This window comes from Pteropus medius, unplaced genomic scaffold, assembly GCF_902729225.1.
Source record: "Pteropus medius unplaced genomic scaffold, Ma_sr-lr_union100, whole genome shotgun sequence".
NCBI classification, from domain to species: domain Eukaryota; kingdom Metazoa; phylum Chordata; class Mammalia; order Chiroptera; family Pteropodidae; genus Pteropus; species Pteropus medius.
This window is the reverse complement of record NW_024346667.1, coordinates 14,600,866-14,620,892: the sequence shown is the minus strand read 5'-3', so window position 1 is coordinate 14,620,892 and position 20,027 is coordinate 14,600,866. Positions and strand designations below refer to the sequence as shown.

The 20,027-nt window shown below is 34.5% G+C and overlaps 1 protein-coding gene across 2 annotated transcripts in view; it reads left to right on the top strand.

The window, feature by feature from the left end:
• The window catches only part of GALNTL6 (polypeptide N-acetylgalactosaminyltransferase like 6), an 886,098-nt gene that overhangs the window by 788,401 nt on the left and 77,670 nt on the right, over positions 1–20,027 (top strand). For both annotated transcript variants that reach the window (XM_039876118.1, XM_039876119.1), the window contains exon 8: positions 13,199–13,316. In XM_039876118.1, the coding sequence (XP_039732052.1) occupies positions 13,199–13,316 (118 nt within the window). The remainder of the gene's footprint in view (positions 1–13,198; positions 13,317–20,027) is intronic.

The window sequence follows — 20,027 nt, the reverse complement described above, 5'->3', positions numbered from 1 at the left end:
TTTCTTTCTTTCTTTCTTTCTTCTTTCTTTCATTTTCTTTCTTTCTTGAGGTTTCCTTGGCTATTCAGGGCCTTTTGTGGTTCCATATAAATTTTAGGATTAGTTGTTCTAGTTCTGAGAAGAAGGCTATTGTTATTTTGTAGGAACTGCACTGAATCTGTATATTGCTTTGGGTGGTCAGGACGTTTGAACAATATTAATCCTTCCAATCAACGAGCATGTTATATCCTTCCATTTATTTATATCCTCTTCAATGTCTTCAGCGTCTTACAGCTTTCAGGGTTCAGGTCTTTTACTGGTTTAAATTTATTCCTAAGTATTTTACACTTTTTGATGCATTTTGAGGGGTGATGTGTGGGTGTTTTCGGTGTGTTGTTTAGCATGTAAATGGGATTGTTTTAACTCCTCCTTCTGATAGTTTCTTATTGGTGTAGAGAAATCCAACAGATCTCTGTCTATTGATTTTGAATCCTGCAAATTAGTGAATTCATAGATCAGTTCTGATCGTTAGTTCAGTGGAGTCTTTAGGCTATCCTATATGTAGTGTCACATCATCTGCAAATAGTAGTTGTACTTCTTTTCTGATTTGGATGCCTTCGATTACTTGTTTTCTGCTGTGCCTAGGACTCCCAGTACTATGTTAAATAGAAGTGGCGATTGTGGAGGTACTCGTCTTGTTCGTGATCTTAAAGGAAAGTCAGCTTTTCACAATTGAAGGTGTTAGCTGTGGGTTTGTCGTATGTAGCCTTTATTACGTTAAGGTATGTCCTCTATTCCCACTTTGTTCAGAGTTTCTATCATGAAAGGATGGTTTTTGTCAAAGGTGTTGAGCTTTTTCTGAGATATGATTTTTATCCTTCATTCTTTGATGTATCACATTGATTGGTTTATGGATGTTGAATCATCCTTGTATTCCTGCCATACATCTCACTTGGTCATAGAGTATAATGCTATAATGTATTGTTGAATCCAGTGTGCCAATATTTTGTTAAGAAATGTTGCATGCATGTTCATCAAGAATATCAGCCTATAGGTTTCTTTTTTTCTAAGATGTTTGTTTGGTGTCAGTATCGGAACAATGCTCGTTTTGTAAAATGAGTTTGGAAGAGTTCCTCTTTCTTCAATTTTTTGAAATAGTTTAAGAAAGATAGGTATTAATTCTTTAAATGTTTGGTAGAATTCACCCATGAAACCGTTTGATTCTGGACTTTTATTTGTAGGGATTTTTTTGATGACTGCTTCAATTTCATTGGTAGTAATTGGTCTGTTTAGATTTTCTGTGTCTTCTTGTTTTAGTCTTAGAAGGTTACATGCTTCTAGAAATGAATCCATTTCTTACAGACTGTTGAATTTGTTGGCCTATAATTGTCCTAAGTATTCATTAACGATTCATTGTATTTCCATTCTTCTTTGTTTGTTCTTCTTTTTTGATTCCTTTAAGTATAAGGTTAGATTGCTTTTGAGACATTTCTTGTTTCCTGAGGTAAGCCCGTATTGCTATGACTTTCCCTCTTTGGACTCCTTTCAGTGTGTCCTATAGATTTGGGGTCATTGTGTTTTCATTTGTCGCAAGGTTTCTTTTGATTTCTTCCTTAATTTTGTTGTTAACCTATTTATTGTTTAGTAGCATCTTATTTGGCATCCATTTGTTTGTGTGTGCTTGATTTTTTTCTTGTATTGATTTCTAGTTTCATACCATTGTAGTTGGAGAAGACTCGATGTGATTTCAGTCTCCTTAAATTTCTTGAGAACTTTTTTGTGACCTAACGTGTAGTCTTTTCTGAAAAATGTTCCATGTGTGTCTGATAAGAATGTATATTCTGCTGCTTTAGGGTGAAATGCTCTAAAAATATCCATTAAGTCTATCTGGTCTAGTTTGTCATTGAATACTGCTGTTTTCTAGTTGCTTTTCTGTCTGGAAGATCAGTCGATCCATTGATGTCAATAGAGTGTTAAAGTCCCCCACTGTGAGTATATTATGGTCGCTCTCTCCCTGTATGTCAGTCAATAGTTGCTTTATTGAGGTCCTCCTATGTTGGGTGCATCAATGTTTACAAGGGTTATATCTTCTTGAAGTGACTTAAGAAAGTAAGCCATCACTTTTATACTTTGTGTTTCCCCAGATGTCTTTGAAGAGATTTCACTGGGGAAGACCAGGTGTAGTCTTCATTTTGAGGGGTGATGTGGGGTGTTTCTGGTGTGTTGTTTAGCATGCACCTATTTAAAGGGCAAGGTTACCAGGAAATAGCTGTATCCACACAGGTGAGTCCATCCATCTATTCACTGTCGAAGTGAGAAAAGGTATCTTGGAACCAATCAATCTGGTCCCCATTCTTGGTAGCTGCTCCACTTACATAGACATAAATACACACATGCGCATGCGCACGCACACCCACACCCACACACACACACACACACACATATACACACATACACACACTATTTTAGGCCGCAGAAGAGTAGTTGAGGGACACAGCATGTTGATCACATAACAGAAGACAAAGACTGAAGGAATATTTGGCAAGTTTTATCCATTCTCGTCTGTACCTGCTCAGGCAGTTATTGACGTAGCCTTTGACATCCAGAGCTTTCGATTTTACCTCACATTAGATAGTTGCCAACCATGGAAGACATGGAGCGGCAGTATTCCTAGAAACCTCACAACCACCAGCTTAATCGAACATCAAACCAAGGCCATCACGCTCTTTTTATGGCTATTGTCTAGTTTAATGCCCCATATAATTTGTACTGACATCCACAAGATTTCTTCCTCCGTCGACATTTTATATCCTTTCACAGGGGAGTCTACTATGCTAAATATGAACTAAGCAGCAAAAAGCATATTCAATCTTATAAAACCTTTTAAACCACATAGTATTATATGTGTTTGTGTTTGTGATTAAAAACAAAATTATAAATCATGGCACAAAATAGTACAAAATTTGTATTATGATTTATAGTTTTGTTTTCCTCTTCCTTTATCCAAAAAACTGAAAAGTCATAATTGTGCCACCTGCTTTTGGATAACTAGTTGGCCCTTGTTCCATTTCTACAAACGTTTTTCTAAACATGAACATTTGCATTTGTAAAGTTTTAAAAATAGAATTTTTTTTTAAGAAAAGGCTTTCACTTTTATTCTGAGCAACTCTGAAATCCAGATATGCATTGCAATATGCCCTAGGGTGCTAGTGGGGATAGCTTTAAAAAAATAAGCCAGAAGAAAATAAACCTATGTCAGACAAACCTTAGAAATTAGGAAACTAACCTAAAATCCTGCCTCTATTAAGGAATATTACCATTTACCAGTAACATAATGGAATTGCTAATACGTCCTCTTCTAGAGCTTGGAATTCAAAATGAGGTCTGTTATCAGCTAACTATACGTGCTTAACAAACAATTTAGTGGCTGAGAACAGCAAGCATTTTGTTGGTTTGTGATTCTGAGCATCAGAAATTTAGACAAAGCTCCACTGAATGGTTCTTCTGCTGGTCTCACCTAAGTAGAATGAACAATTCATCTTGGTTTACCTGGGCCTTTTCAGTTTTAGCACTGAATGTCCCCCATCACTCTCAAGGGAAACAAGACAGTTGGTCACCCTATGCCTGGGGTCACACATGTGGCTGTAGTCATCTGGTGGCTCACCTAGAGCCAAATGGCCTAAGTCTCACTTATGTGTCTTATAGTTGGTGCTGATTTTCAGCTGGGCCATGCACCTCCAACAGGCTAGCCCAGGCTTCTTCACATGGCAGCCAGCTTCTAAAAGAAGTAGGAAAGGGTGCAAGCCCATGGACAAGGCTCTGCTTGCACCACATTTGTTGATATTAGACAAAGTCACATGGCCAAGGAAATCAATGTGTACCACACAAATGTGTGGATACAAGAAGCCGTGATTCACTGAGACCATTATTGTTACAGTCTAGCAGGTCACATACCATTTCATATCTAAACTTAATAAATCTGAGATCTTCATTTTGTTCACTGTGTTACTTTTAAAGTTCATCTTCTACTAAGTCAGTCAAAGCACCCCTCATTCCTAGGATATAGTCCAAACAGCTATTGCCTCTCAGAAAGAAAAGCAGAAAAACCTCTGTTGCTATTTTTGGAGCTATTCCCATTTGTTAAAAAATAGCAATTTAGTGCAGTCTAGTGGAAAAAGTAAGAAGTACAATGATGCTAAAGCACAGATTCCCAGTCACTTGTCCGGTAGGATGTCATCAGAAAGCAGAGAGCAGAGAGAGGAAGCCTCAGCTTATTCAGCACTGCTGGCTCTAGGCATAGGCCGGGGATCTGTTAAACCTCTTTACTTACACAGTTCTTCACAGTTTACATGATCAGAGCCATTTTTCCCATTATTGCATCCGCAGTCCCACAGTACAGCTTTCTATGATTGAAATTGAAATTTTTCTCCACTTCTGCATCTGACCTTCCAAAGAAGACTCCTTTCTCCCAACCCAGAACCTACTTCATTCTTTGCCCCAAGAGGGACCACCTCCTTGCATAAGAGAAAGGCCACATTCTTCCCTCGTCTCTATATTCTTCATTATACAATAAAAAGTAAGAAAATTATACCACAAAGAAAAGTAATTTTTTAAAGATAAATGATATAAGTGAATTTAGCAGTAGTTATTTACCCACTCTTTTCAAAATTCTAACTAAATAGCGATTTGAAAGAACAAAATTCTTAGGAAAAAATGCTATACTTTAATGTGCAATATTATTTAAGCAATCGAATCCTTGTTGAAAATGATTATATTTTAGCCATAATTGTTCAGCGTCAGAGGCCAACTAAAAATTGCTAGTTACATAATTGAAAATTATGTGGTTCACCTCTCTGTTAATTGACTTGGGTTGACTGAGCCCTGAGAAAAATTGTGCCATCTCATTTCTGATCAAATTTACATTGCAACTCACATGTCTACAATTCTCTATGTACCACTAAAATGAATGGAAATTGAGAGCCAAATTTTTTTCTAAGAGGTCAAACTGAAGTTTCTTTTATATTTCTGGACCTAAGTTTTCATTGTTAGTCAATTTTTAAAATAAATTTTTATATATATTTATCTTTCAGTATGATTTTTTTGTTGTTATTCTAACCCCCAAAGAACGCATGCAATATATTAAAATTTGAAATACCACTTTTTGTCTGAAAAATGCGAGAAAGTGGCAAAAATCTGGAGAAAGTTTTTTTGAATGCCACCATTTTTTTCACATATGGAAAAAAGAGTCAATATGCGAAATAGAGAATATTCAGAAGATCAGCAACTCCTTAGAATGCTGTGAGAATGAGAGTTAGACTACAAGCATTATGAACTACACCCTGATTTAGCAAAGACAACCAACTACACCTTTTGAAAAATGCATTTGCAAATGAGAACATGAAGAGTGTTTCACTGATACCAAATAAAGAATAGTTCTAGTACACTTGTACATTATAGCCTCATGACTTTAAAGTCGGCAAAGTTTAGAATATAAAAATTGATGTAGAAAAGTAAACTAGTCTACCATAAGTAAAAAGGAAAGTATATTTATTACCCTATTCACTAGACTTAATATAAAATAGAAAGTTGATTTCCATTAAATATTAGAAAAATTATATGTCTATGGCCCGAAGAATAAAGAATCTTCCATAGGAACTTGTGGCTTCATAGTTGCATTAATTTTAAAAGGCATCCTAAGGATGACGGGTATTTTTTAATAGCGAAACTCAAAACCTGATTTGTGATATTATGAGCAATACTCATAAAGTACATTAATATGTTGAAAGTTTTATGGACACAGAGCCAACATTAAATATGTCTACATATGTCTACATATTAACATTCTCAGGGGAACAAAACCAGCAAGAATATTTTGGGGTAAAAAAAAAAAGGAATGTGAAGATAAACAAATGTGGAACTACAGGAAATGGGACCAGTGGAGAGAGTTTCAAGGAATTAGTATAATATTTAAAACGGAAAACAGAAAGCAGAAGAACATGCTGAAAATAAGAAATTGCTCTTCTTAATTTCCTCTGAAGAGAAAACAATGTGACCATTTACATCTTTTTTCCTTTAATATATGGGGAATACAGTCACCTTCTCTTGACTTTAGTGCAACAGTGCACAGTAGCTAACTCATATTTGTACGGTGGGTTAGGAATTTCAGTCCATAAGCACAGTCGTGCATGATATTTCACAACGTTAAATTTTCTTCAGTGCCACTTAAATCCAGCAGTGAGTTCCCCTCACAAAAATAGTCTCTCCTCTCATGGCAATTCCCCAGGAAAGGCAATGGTTCTAGAATCTTACCTCAGACCAAATTACCAGAGTTGTCGTGCTATCATAGTTGTCAGTTCAGTGGTTGCCACCAAGACTCTTACTGTCCAAGCTACGTGATTGTTTCAAATCCAGCAATTCTTCCAGTCTCATAAAAATAAAGTTTGTCAACTCCAAGAGCCCCATTGCATGGGATATAGTCTCCCATGTGTTCCACACGGGAGGTCTTGCCATCAGGGCACCTCCACAGTTCAGGGTGGTGGTCTCCATCACTCCTGGACTCGACAGTGTCTGGTTGGGTCTGGTTCTCTTTCCTCCCTGGGACGTCTTACATGATCCTTTTAGGCTGCTTAGGCATCCTTAAAAATAGAAGGAGCAGCTTTCATCAGCCTTTTAGCAACTTCCTTTGCCAAATCACAAAAAAAATCACTGAGGCTCATGTCCTGGCCTGCTTTGGCTTGAAATGAGAAGGGTGGTGGCCATCAAAGAAAAAGAACAAATAGTGATTAACTTATCGATAATTTTTGTTATACTGACATTGCCTATTTCATGTACCAGTAGGAATTTTTAGCACCCTCTCTGTGTGGACATGACACTGGACGTATTGCATGCATCGTCCCCTTATGCTCTGGCTTCAGCAGGACTCACCTTCCTCAATTTCTTGTTACTATCCTCCTTCCCAGCTCAGGGCCTTGATATACCATCTTCCTTTGCCTCAAATCCATCCTTTAGTCTCCTTTCTTTCCAATTTTTAAAATCACTTACCCTGTGAAACTTTTCAACAATTCGTCTCTAAATATTGTCATAGAATGACATGTCCTTGGCAATTGTTTCTGTAGACTGAAGGATACTAATATTTTACAATAATCCATAACTTCTCAGTAGGATTGCTACTTTTCCTAACTCTCGTCTTATTTTATCAGGCCCAAATCATTGGGCTTTGACTGTTATGAAATATGAACAAAAACTTAGTTTAAAACACAATCACAATGAACTTTTAACTTCCAGAAGTGGAAAAGTAAATCAATTTTTATACTTTTACTATTTATAACAAACTAGGATAGCAAATTCTAAGAATTTATCCTAAAGATATACTCACACACATGTGAAAATGATATCTATACAAAACTATTTATTGTATAGACATCATACACACACACACACACACACACAGAGAGAGAGAGAGAGAAAGCTATGTATGCATATTGAAATAATGAGCAGATGTTAAAAAATAGAACAAGGAGCTCTTTTCAATATGGTATGATCATTAAAATATACTATGTAGTTTTTAAAAATTTGGTAAATTTTTTTTAATTAGGTAAAGAACACTGTATATAGTATGCAATCATTTGTATAGAAAAGGAAGAAAAGGAAGATATATTTGCACTTGCTTATATGAACATAAGATATCTCTGGAAGGATGTCCAAGAAATAACGATGGTTACTTGTGATAACAGAAATAGGGTGGTGAAGGATAGAGAGAGGAGCAAGAATTTTTTATAAACGCGACTGTATTATCTATTAAAATAAATAAATACTTTTAAATGTTTTAAAATAAAAATTAATGGATAAATCTGTTAGACTTCCATATCTGAATAAAATGGAGTAATATGGGCCAGATTTACCCTCCCACTTGAAAAAATAGAATGGAATATATAAAACAGTGGTTTTGAAGACACTCAACATCTGACAATGAAGGGCATTGATCCCTGAGTGATGCGAAATAATAAGGTGAAGCCTATAATCGCACCAGCTTACTGACTCGAGAGAGTATCCAGGTTGTGATATATGGAAGAGAAACCCAGGTGAAGCCCAGCCTGAGCTGATACAGAGCTGAGAGTCTAACGAGAACAGGGCAGCTAGAATTTCAATGGCAGGATACCACAAGAAGAGAGCTATGCAGAGAGAACTCTGGAGAGCTGCACAGGGTACCCCTAGAATGTTCAGCCGAAGCACTGATAAGAGCACATGTGTGAAGAAACTACCCAGGATTAGAAAAAGAAGCACTCAAGACAATTAGAAGTAACAGTGTACAGTATGCACACAAGGCGGGGAGTAGCGTCTGGTCCTACCAGCTAGACTGAAAAAACCTGATGGTTTGCAAGATATTGAATAGAAGACACAGAAGGATCTTACCTTAAGGGTAGTGAATAATTTGCCCTAGATTGTGCACTGCTCCAGTCCTGCCTAATAAATCTTAAGAGCAAAACCCAAAAGGGTTAAACTATTTCCAAGTAATGTAACTGCATCCCAGAACAAAGCTCAAATATGGTTATAAGTCTGCCAAAATATCCAGTACCCAAAAATAGTGACATTCTAGAATCCAGTAAAAAAATTTCCAGGCATGCAAAGAAGAAGCAATATATGGCCTATAATGAGTAGATAATTAAATCAATTGAAACTAAGAACTAAGAATTAACAGCCAAGAATATTAAAACTTTAATTATAACAGTATTCTATATGTTCAAAAAATTAAGTAGAGACATGCAAGATATAAAAAGACCAGAATAAAACTCCTAGAGGTGAAAATATAATGTGTGAGATGAAAAATGCATTGGATGGGATTATCAGGTTAAACATTACAAAAAAAGAAAAGTTTCAGTGAACATGAAGATACAGCAATAGAAACTATCCAAAATGAAACACAAAAAGTGAATTTTTAAAAATAAACAAAATATAATTGGAGTCTCTGGAAGATATGAAAGAAAGATAGGAACAGAAAGAATATTGGAAGAAATAATGGTCAAAAATTGTCCAAATTTCATGAAAACTGTACCTACAGATCCAAGAAACTCAAATAATCCCAAGCAGAAGAAACTATACCGAGTCATGTCATAATAAAATTCAATAATATAAAGATCATAGGAACAGCCAGAGGACAAAAGACTTATTACATACAGAAAAACAAAGATAAAACTAACACATTTCTCATGGGAAACAATACAAGTGAGGAGTGAGTGGGCAACATCTTCAGAGGATTGAAAGAAAAAAGCTGTTAACTTAGTAATAGCAACAAAGGTATCTTTTAAAAGAATAGGTGAAAAATGCTGTTTTCAATTGACCAAAAAGAAGAAAAAGAGGGAAAAAGAAACAACAAATGGGACAAATAGAAACCAAAGATGATAGATTTAAACCTAGCACTGGAATAACTATATGAAAAGTAAGTGATCTAAATAACCCAAAGGCAGAGATTGTAAAAAAGCAAGAAGCAAATATATGCTGCCTAGAAGAAAACCACTTTAAATATAAAGACACAAATAGTTTTAAAACTGAAGTATAAAGATAAAAAAAGTTATAAATACCAGCGTTTAGATAATACAAATCTAAAGAAAGTGAAAGTGGCTATATTAATATCAAGACAAAATAGGTGTCAGAGCAAAGGATATTACCGGGGTGAGGAAAGTCTTTTGTAATGATAATGAGGTCAATTCATCAAGAGCAAATAAAAATCCTAAACATTTATGTATCTATTAACAGAGCTACAAAATACATGAAGCAAAAATCTGATAGGACAGCAAAAAGAAATAAATCCAGAATTATAGTCGTAGACTTCAATATTTCTCTCTCAATAACTGATAGAATAAGGAGACAGAAAATCAATTAGAATATAGAAGACTTGAACACTATCAACCAACTTTCCCTAATAAATATTATAGACCACTCAGTAGCAACAAAAATATTTTCTTTTCAAATACACGTGAAACATTTACCAAAATAGACCATATTCTGAGTCTTTAAAAAGTCAATTATAAAAGGTTTCAAGTCATACAAAGTATATTCTCTGATCACAATGGAATTAAACAAAAACCGATAACTGAAAGAGCTCAAAAAATATCCCCAAATATTTGAGAACTAAATTATATACTTCTTTATAACCAATAGGTCAAAAAGTGAGAGAAATTAGGAATTATTTTGAACATAATGAAAATGAGAATACTACACATTTATTTTTTGTGGGGGACTCTGCTAAAGCAGTACTTGACGGAGATTTATAGTTCTAAATATCTATATTAGGAAAAAGGAAAAGTCAACTCAGTAATCTCATCTTCCACCTTAAGTAACTAGAAAAAGAAGAGCAAATTAAATACAAAGTAGATGAATTACAACAATACAGACCAAAGAGAAATCAATGAAATACAAAACAGAAAAACTATAGGGAAAATCAAACCAAAAGCTAGTTTTTTAAACAAATCAATAAAATCGATAAATCTCTAGCCAGACTGACTAGGGGGAAAAAAAGAGAAATGACACAAATCTGCTCAACAGCATTAATCATTATAGGAATGCAAAATAAAACCATAGAAGATACCATTATACTCCCATTATAATACTAAACTTCTAACAACTGTCTATATCAACTCTTGATGAGGACATGGAACAACTGAAACTCAAACACTGCTGATGGGAATATAAAATGATACGAACACTTTGGAAAACCGCTTGACAGTTTCTTAAAAGGTTAAACATTTCTGATCTAGTCATTCCGCTAGTGGGCATTTCCTCAAGAGAAATGAAAGCATACGGTCACGCAAAGAGTAGTACACAAAATTAATAGCAGCTTTATTTGTAATAATCCAAAACTGGAAACAACCCAAATGTTCATCAATAGGTAAATGGATAATCAAACTGTTGTATATTCATGCAAATAGACTACTTTCAGCATTAAAAAAGAATGAACTATTAATACATGCTACAACATCGATGAGTCTCAATGATGCCAAATATAAGAAGGCAGAACAGAAAAGAGTACATCCTATATGATTCCATTTATATGAAATTCTAGAAAATACAAACTAATCTATAGTGACAGAAAGCAGACCGATGTTTGCCTAGAGGAAGGGAATGAAGAGAGGGTCAGGAGGGAGGGATTACAATGAGGAAACTTTGGGGGAATGATGATTATGTTCATTTTCTTGAATATGGCTGCACAGGGATATACATACATATGTCAAAACTTATCAAATTATACATTTGAAAACATATGCAGTTCATTTACGTCAACTATATCTCAATTAAGCTGTTTAAAAGATTAATGAACAAATATGAATAAATACACAAATCAAAGGTTTGTTTATTACCAGTCATTCACCCTAATCAAGATAGGAAACACTAATTTATTTGGGCCTTGGTAAAAATACCAATGAAGATAAAGAAGATCCATTTGTATTAATTTTATTTTGCCTAAAATTAACCTAAAATATACTACATAATTTGTTATTTTAGAAATGCATTTAGAAAACAAGATAGTATGTTTCCAACAACTTACTTAGACAATAAAAAAATCAATATAGGACTTTCTCTTGCCCAGTATCTATATTAATTCTATATCTATGACAATTCTAGTTTTGAGATTCATTCTGCACAGTGCAAATTTTGAGGTACTTTGGTCTTATATTTTACACAATCAAATAAGAATATATTTGTATGGCTTAAGATCTTTCTATTTGTGGTTCAGTTGAGCAGGATTGAGAATTTATGTCCAAACCCTACAGAAGCAAAGGTTACACTATGGTAATTTGTTCATTGGAAGCTGCACCCAATACATGTTACAGTACTAATTTGTTCCAGCTACAGTTGTAATTCCACTCTGAAATTCAGTGTGTGGAAAATGAAAAAAGATTAGGCTGCTGGAGAGAGGAATAAAGTAAGGTGAATCTAGTTCTAGGACTTTTATTTCAAACAAAATTGAAAATTGCATGAGATTCTTTATGTTATTTTTTTTTCTCATTCTTGCTCACTTTCTCAGAGGGAGAAATAAGTCCCTCTTCTTGCCTTGTAATCTTTCCATTTACACAGTCTACACATTAAAAAATATTCTTAAAGTAATTAGGCCAAGTACCATCTTAACATATAAAGTCTTTGTAACATGTAATACACTTAAATTCAGGTTTATGTTGCTCAAACGCCTCGTAAAAATTTACCAAGAGCATGTCTTCGGTTTGTCTGTGAATTAGTGTGTCTAATACATTTATACATACTTTTAAATGCGTATCTTCAACATTTAACGCTTTGTACTTTTATTTCTAAATATTTTTCGTTTCAAAAAGTTTTTCAAAACTGTCACAAAAACTATGCTGACAATGAGTGTATTTACAGATCTGCTTTGTCTGCATAAGGATATTCTCTAATTATTTTATACCCACATTAATGTAGTTGCCTCTTTTGACCCCCAAACATTGAAAGAGAAACAGTGTGGCATAGAACTCAAGGCTTTGAAATCAAAGCACCTGAGCTTCAGCACCATCACACAGCAGTTGGGCACTGTTCCTGACCTCTCTCTGCCTGTTTCTTCAAACAGTACATAAGGATGACATTTGTAGATAGAGTTGCTGTGAAGATTAATCAAGGGGTTGGGGTAAAGCTCTTAGCCAAAGAATAATATAATTAAAGTGAAAAGACCTAGTTTAAATTCTAACTTTGCCATGGTAATTACATAACCAATTCTGTTGCTTATTGTATTCTAACTGACCATGGTCTGTAAAATAGGCATGACCTGTAAATGGTAGATGTTCAGTGAATATGTCCTGAGAGATTCAATCAAAGATATTATCTACAGCAGTGTTTTCTGTACTTTTATCTGATATGATAAGATCCTTTTAAAAGATCTTGAGGAAAAGCCATAAAATCGAGAGATATTTCTCAACATATCAATTACTAATGGTCATGTATTTCTCTCTGATGATCAACATATGGAGCCAATGTGGCTCTATGGGGCACTGGTGTGGTGACATTAGAACCTGAACTGCAAAGTTTAAAACTTATGATAATTCCAAGGCCGGATGAGAACCTTATATTTACTTAGAGAAAACTAGAGCTAAAGAATTCCATGCAGGTGGCCACTGAAAATATCTTGAATTTGCTTCTTTCTTTTTTTTTTTCCAAGCAAAATGCCTTTGTCCCTGATGTTCACCGTCCCTTAAATATTATTTTATTCATTTCACAGGTCTCCTGTTATGGCTGGAGGTCTCTTTGCTGTGAATCGAAAATGGTTTTGGGAGTTAGGTGGCTATGATCCAGGCTTAGAGATCTGGGGAGGAGAACAGTATGAAATCTCTTTTAAGGTAAGCCACCGAGACCCTCTTCACACTACATCTACATAATTTTGATGATTCTGATAGAATGTCATGATTTTGTTTTGTGACCCATGTTGTGAGAAGACTTAACAAAAATAGACATATCACCTGCCCAAGTCAGCTTTTGGATGAGAGAAGCTACTTCCTTCTGATGTTGCAGGGAGATGTAGCCATGCCATAAAAGAAATGCATACAAGTCACAATTCAAATCCTGTTTGCAGGCAGGAAACTTGGTGTGCCGAGAAGACCTACTGCACCACTGAGAAGTGCATTCCTTCTGAAGTCATTAAAATATATAAATAAATAGAAGAATTAAGACAAAAAAATTGAGTTTATTAGAGCTTTTTCCCTTTGTATTTTATTCTAGAAATGGTAGTTCACATTTTGATCATAATCAGTTATTTCAAAATTTCAATAATAGAAATTTTAAAATATAAATGACAAATTATGCAATTCCAAAATAATCAAAATTTTTAACATTTTTTCATATGAAATTCCCCAGGTCTCTACTTGTTTTGACTGTAAATACTCAGTAAAATTATATACTTTGTTGTATGTGTCTATATATATATGATAGAATATTAAATTTTAGGATTTATAAATGAAAAACTACCACAACATGTGAAGACTATATAAACAAAGCAAAATAAACTGTACTAAAGGTTGTACTCCAAACCTCCAAGATGTGTTTTTAAAAAACAATCTCATAAAAGAAAAATAGTCATTTTCTTTTTTTACTTTATCATTGTCACTATTGAAGATAGATTGATTCTTGCAAGATTTATCATATAGATCTCTTATTAAATAAATCAGCTTTTCCTAATTGCTTCCATTATGAAATCAAACCAATTGTTGCTGAGAGAAAAAAATATATATCCTGAATAATAAAAGTCAAGCTTAAGAATCCAGCTAAACTTTTTGAATTGATGTATAAAAGGAAAATGATAAAAACTGATTTTTATAGAACTGTAACAGCTATAGTCAATGTGTTAACAGAACTGGTATGTTGTCCTCAAAATGTCATAACATAAATATTCTCAAGGAGATACTCAGGAGGCATGAATGAAGGCTTCAGGATATCTAGAATTTTCCATTTCACTTATGCGGGCAGTAATCCTTGAAATACCATTTACTAAATTAGTGCTTATTTTTTAACCATCATTCAGACACATATAATATCACATCTAAAGTACTTTTTTTCTTGGCCTTTTTATAAACACATGGTTTAAAATCCTTGAATTTACCCATGTCTTTGGTTTCCTCTGTTATGGCTACACACTTGTCACATTATATATGGCAGAAGGTAATAATAATAGAAATAGCATCTACTACATTTACCTAGCAGTATGAGCCAGATGCTGAGCTAAGTGTTTTATATGCATTATCTAATTTAAAATCACAACTCTAAGAGGTGGGTGTTATTTCATTTTATAAATGAAGAAATTAAGACAAAGTTTTAAAGATTTTTGATTATATTTTTTTTTAAGTTTTTTTCAATTACAGTTGACATTCAATATTATTTTATATTAGTTTCAGGTGTACAGGTTAGACATTTATATAATACACAAAGTGATTCCCTGATAAATCTAGTACCCATCTGACACTGTACATAGTTATTACAATATTATTGACTATATTCCTTATGCTGTACTTTACATCCCCATGGCTATTTTATAACTACCAATTTGTACTTCTTAATCCCTTCACTTTTTTCACCCAGCCCCCAATATTAATTCCCATCTGGCGAAGATCAGTTTGTCGCTTAGGGATTAAAATGCTCCATTTCTGTTTAATTGCAGAGATGCAGAAATATGAAATAATCTGACACCCATGTCATATCTACCAACTCATTCTAGAGTTCACTGATCTCTATATAATGGTTCGCCTCACTGAACAGAGGCAAGTATCTTCATTATAGTCTAATAACAAAGCAGCAAACTTTCTTCAGTCCCTGGACAAAATAGATATTAGATATTGTCCAAAGCTGGGTGCAAGTTTACCTTCGACTTGAAGAACAGAATGTTACATTTGACCCCAGCGTTAAAGATAAAAATAGCATTGCTATATTTGCACTATCATCAGAATTCAAGGAATACCCTTTACTTTTCACCGTTCAAGAGATTTTTTTCCTCTTAATTCATAAATTCTTTAAAATATTATTATGAAAATTTCAATTAAGCAGGAGAATCCTGGTTTTGAATAATGAACTGGATGATGGATAAAATTGTTATTGAATATCTGGAGAGTTTGCAGAATATACATTTGCATTCTAAATCACAAAAGTATTTCTTTAGACCAACATAAACTTACATCTCTCATTTCTCTGTCACTGGTATCTATCACATCTCTTCTGGGTGACCTGTGATTTTATTACCCCATTTCCAATTTTTTACTTATCTGTCATTCTGAAGGATATAATTGGGATGCAGACCTGTCAGCTTCATCTAGAAACCATGGCAACAGCGCTGTGAGTTCAGGACTAAATTGCCCTAGGTTGTTTGGTTAGAATGACAGATTCTTTAGCAACAGCTGTCTTACAGGGTCCCATTTCAGACATATCCCTTCATTCTTGTGTGATGACTTTGGGGTTTCCATTCCTCCTTATTAGTATTTGTAACATGAGGGGGACAGACTTAAATAGGCTTTGATAGAATTTGCATTGAAGCAAGAAAAATTTTCTCCATGTGAAAAGAATCAAAAGAGTTGTACACAAATAGCTTAGCTAAATGGCATTATATATAAAACCATTTGAAACAGAAGAAAAAAATAAAATTAAAAATAAAATATTGGGGACATATTCCATAAATTGTGATTCATTCTACAGTGTAAAATTAATTCTACAGTGGTTGGCACTTAAGGTTTGGGAAATTTCACACCATAATATAGAAATTGTTTTAAGTCTAGAACTTAAAGGCTCTAATTCAAAAGATTTCTATCTATGATTATCAAGCATCTTTGCTAGCCTTTTACTTTTCAACCAAAGAATCATGTTGCCAAAGTTAATGATGAGATTTCATCGCTGAATGAAAATATTTCCAGAAAACTCTGCTTTGTATGAAGGATGTAGTTTTCAGTCAAACAATACCTGGTTAAGAGTGCTCCTTGATTCTTTTTCTCTGTAAATATCTTTCCTTCCTTTATCTTTTTTAAAATTTTTAAATTAAACTTATCAGGTGACCTTGGTTAATAAAATTACATAGGTTTCAAGTGTACAATTCGATAACACATCATCCATATAGTGCATTGTGTGTTCACCGCCCTCCTTTTCTCTAACATCTGATGAGATGAGTGGATTTAATGCCATAACATAGAAGCCAACATAGTGTAATTTTCAAGAGCCAGTAAAGGAAAAGATCTCTCCAGAGAAATAATCTGTCTTCTCCATGCCCAGTCTTTAGTATATTTTAATATGAATCTGAACTCCTACTAGGCCTAGAATTATCCAGCTGTCTTTCGAGTGTTGCTAGGTCAGCAGCTGCTTGGGAAGAGAAAGCCACATTTAGTCAGCCATTCAACACGCTTTTATTGAACATCTAATTTATGTCAGTCATTGTTCCAGATCCTCGATTTGGAGTTATACCTGGAAACAAAGGGGAGACCACGACAGACTGCCCAGTGTGGCATATCCCACATCTTTAAATGTTGTCTACCATTTAAGTCATTGAAACCATGTTAAAACCGTTGAGTCTCTGATTTTCCAGAGTGCATTTTTACATCTATTTCCCAAAGATGAAAGTCCAAATGTTTGCATTTTCAAAAGATCTGTCCTTCAATTACAGAAAACTCTTCTGAGAAAATCAAGTGAGCAATAAACACTAATTAGGCCCCACAAGATTTAGAATAAAGCCTGGGGACTGACTGACTCTATTCCACAAAATTTTCTGGCACAGACATAAAGTTTAGATTCAGGTAGAAGAGCGTTAAATGTGGTTTGGGCTGCCTTTTGTTAGCCTCAAGAGCTTATCAACGTAGCCCCACATTGATCCAATATTTCTTGGGCCATCTGTAGGCCAGGAAGAGCTCTTGATCACTAGCCTTAGCTGTACAGAAATAGCCACGATTCCAGGTGAGATGACTATGGGAACCATATGTCCTAGAGTGAACCAAACCTGGGGTGACACACAGCCTATTTCGAAAACCACTCTTAATGGATTATTATACTCTATGCAATCACCTTTGTTTTGTACTGTCATCGTTTTCATGTATTGGGCTTAAGATTCAGACAGTTAAGAAAACTTTAACTTATGCCTCACAATCTTTCAGACCTTATCAGTCATGAATTCATTCAACAGACATTTATTTATTGACTGCAATGTGCCAACTCTGGGCCAAGCTCTTGAGATTCAAAGATAAATGTGAGAAGATTCTCACTGTGGAAGAGCTTATTCTTTAGTAGCAGCATGAGAATTAATTTGCTGCAATTACTCATCCTCAGAATTGTTTGGAATATATTTTATTTCCATATTCACAGTAGTAATTTGGGAAATATATGACAGCCTCTTTGCTAGCCTCCTTTCCTCTCTTCTTCCTTCTCTTTCATCCTATCTCCACATTTCATTTATTATTTCAGTCTCCTTGCTTTCTCCTCCTAAATGTTCCCATTTGCCCATAATTACCACACAAATCAAACGAACAGACTGAATCATGCACTTTCTATCAATTATCTGCTTGTTTCAATGTACACTGCAAACCAGCTTAACTAGTGTCTTCCTTTTCCTTCTCAGAAGATAGGCAGCCATCCTTCCGTATCTGTGCCTATTTATTGCAGACTTTAACCAGTCAGACTATTCTTCCCTGAAAAATTTATTTATCCTCTCTTCAAATATTAATCAGCAACCTTCACCATGAGTCCATGTACCATGCAAGCTAGACTCTGCAGAAAAAGGCAAAGGAAACCCATTGGATCAAGTACAATTGGGTATTTTGCCCATTAAACATAAACGTCAATTAAAGCCAAAAACAAAAACAAAAAAAACACAACAACAACAAAAAAACTACATTAAGAATTTCCTCTAAAGTAAAACATGTAAATGTACTTTTATTCACCAGTTTTCTAATGTACAAGAAGCCAAAGCTTTTCCTTCTGAATATGGGCCCACTTATTGGAGTGAAAGTAAGGGTGCATAAACCACACCCACACTGCATTCTCTATGAGTTCCAGTTTGGGATCTTTTAAATTAGAATGAGAACCTAAAGACACCTTGAAGTGATCTTAATGCAGTAATAGAATCCTTCTGATTTTTTTTATGATCTTACCCAATCTTTTATTGTACTTCACCCACATCTAATTTGACAGCAATTTTTTAACAACTCAATCCTTTCAAATGCCTTGAATTAGTTTTGACATGAGCAACAATTCTTTTTCTTTCCATACTGTATTTCATCAGTTTAAGTGGAATTTAATTAAATTACACAATTATAAATTTTTTAAATCAGCATAATCATATTTGGGAAGAAATGCACTGCCTTTGAAGTAAGCACGTAACTTAACTATTGGGAGCAACAAGTTCTAAGTGTATTTAACACAGCCTGTATTCAGCATAGCTTTTCTATCATATGAATGCCATTCAATATATTTACAGAAGAAATAGAAAGTGATGGTTAATATATTAAATTGATTAAACAGAGATTCTTTCCTTGCTGTCAAAAACTTTCAGCCTAACGAGAGACAGAAAAATCTCAGAGGTGTGTGCCCTGATGCCTTTGCGAGGAGGCAAATTTCTCACTCGTTCAGATCAGGTCTGGGTTGGGCCTCTCCCTCCTAGTCTTCGTCCTTACCCAGGTGTCCCGGTCCCCTGACCTTTGTCCAAGGGGCTCACAGATACCCAGGGTTTCAACAGCTAGTGTCTTACAGTGATGAGTCCCGAGAGAGTTAGCTTGGTGCCCTTATCCTTGTCTCTCCCACGTCCTACAGACCGCTTCTTTCTCGTGATTTTTCGTTGTCACGTCTTTTTCCTTTTCCCAGGCCCAATCTTATGTAGTCCCTAAAATAAAAAAAAAGTTAAAAAAAAAAATCAGTCCTAAGATAAGCCTCTGGGGTTTCTTTGAATTGTTGCTTTTACTTTGGTATGGCTAGGGAAGAAAATGCTCCTGGAGTAAAAACAGAAGATGCAAACCACTGAGCATGGCAAAATGAATACTTCAAGTTGTAATCTGGCCACACACAAATAAGCCTATATATTTTAAAGGGACTAAAATATGTCTGAGATTTTAATAGACAGCATATGTTTATTTGTATCCTTTAATAACAAAATCTTTACATGAAGCTACCTATGTTTCAAAGTTCTGGCTACTCTATTCTTCCTCTGGTGGTAATAACTATTACTTGGTTCCTTAACAAGAAAAAGTAATGAGTTAGCACTTAAAGGTCATTGAATTTAATTTCTTACCCTATTCAACACTAATGCAAAGTAAAAATATAATTTCTATTTTATAATTGCAAAGACAGGCTTTTACTTAGTCAATATCAAAGCAGCAATTGGAATTCAGATGTGCTCTCAAAACTATTAGCCTAATTTCTCTTTGTTAGGAAAATAGAAGACTTTATGCCCTTGGTAGAAAAGTGGCTGCTGTTACTCTCTGAAACCATTTTTAAAAAGAAATGTAGTTTCTTCCTGTCTGATTTTTTTTAAATATGAGGGCTGACAACTCTTGTTATGATTTAATGTAAAATTTGATTTTTACTATCTTCAAAATATA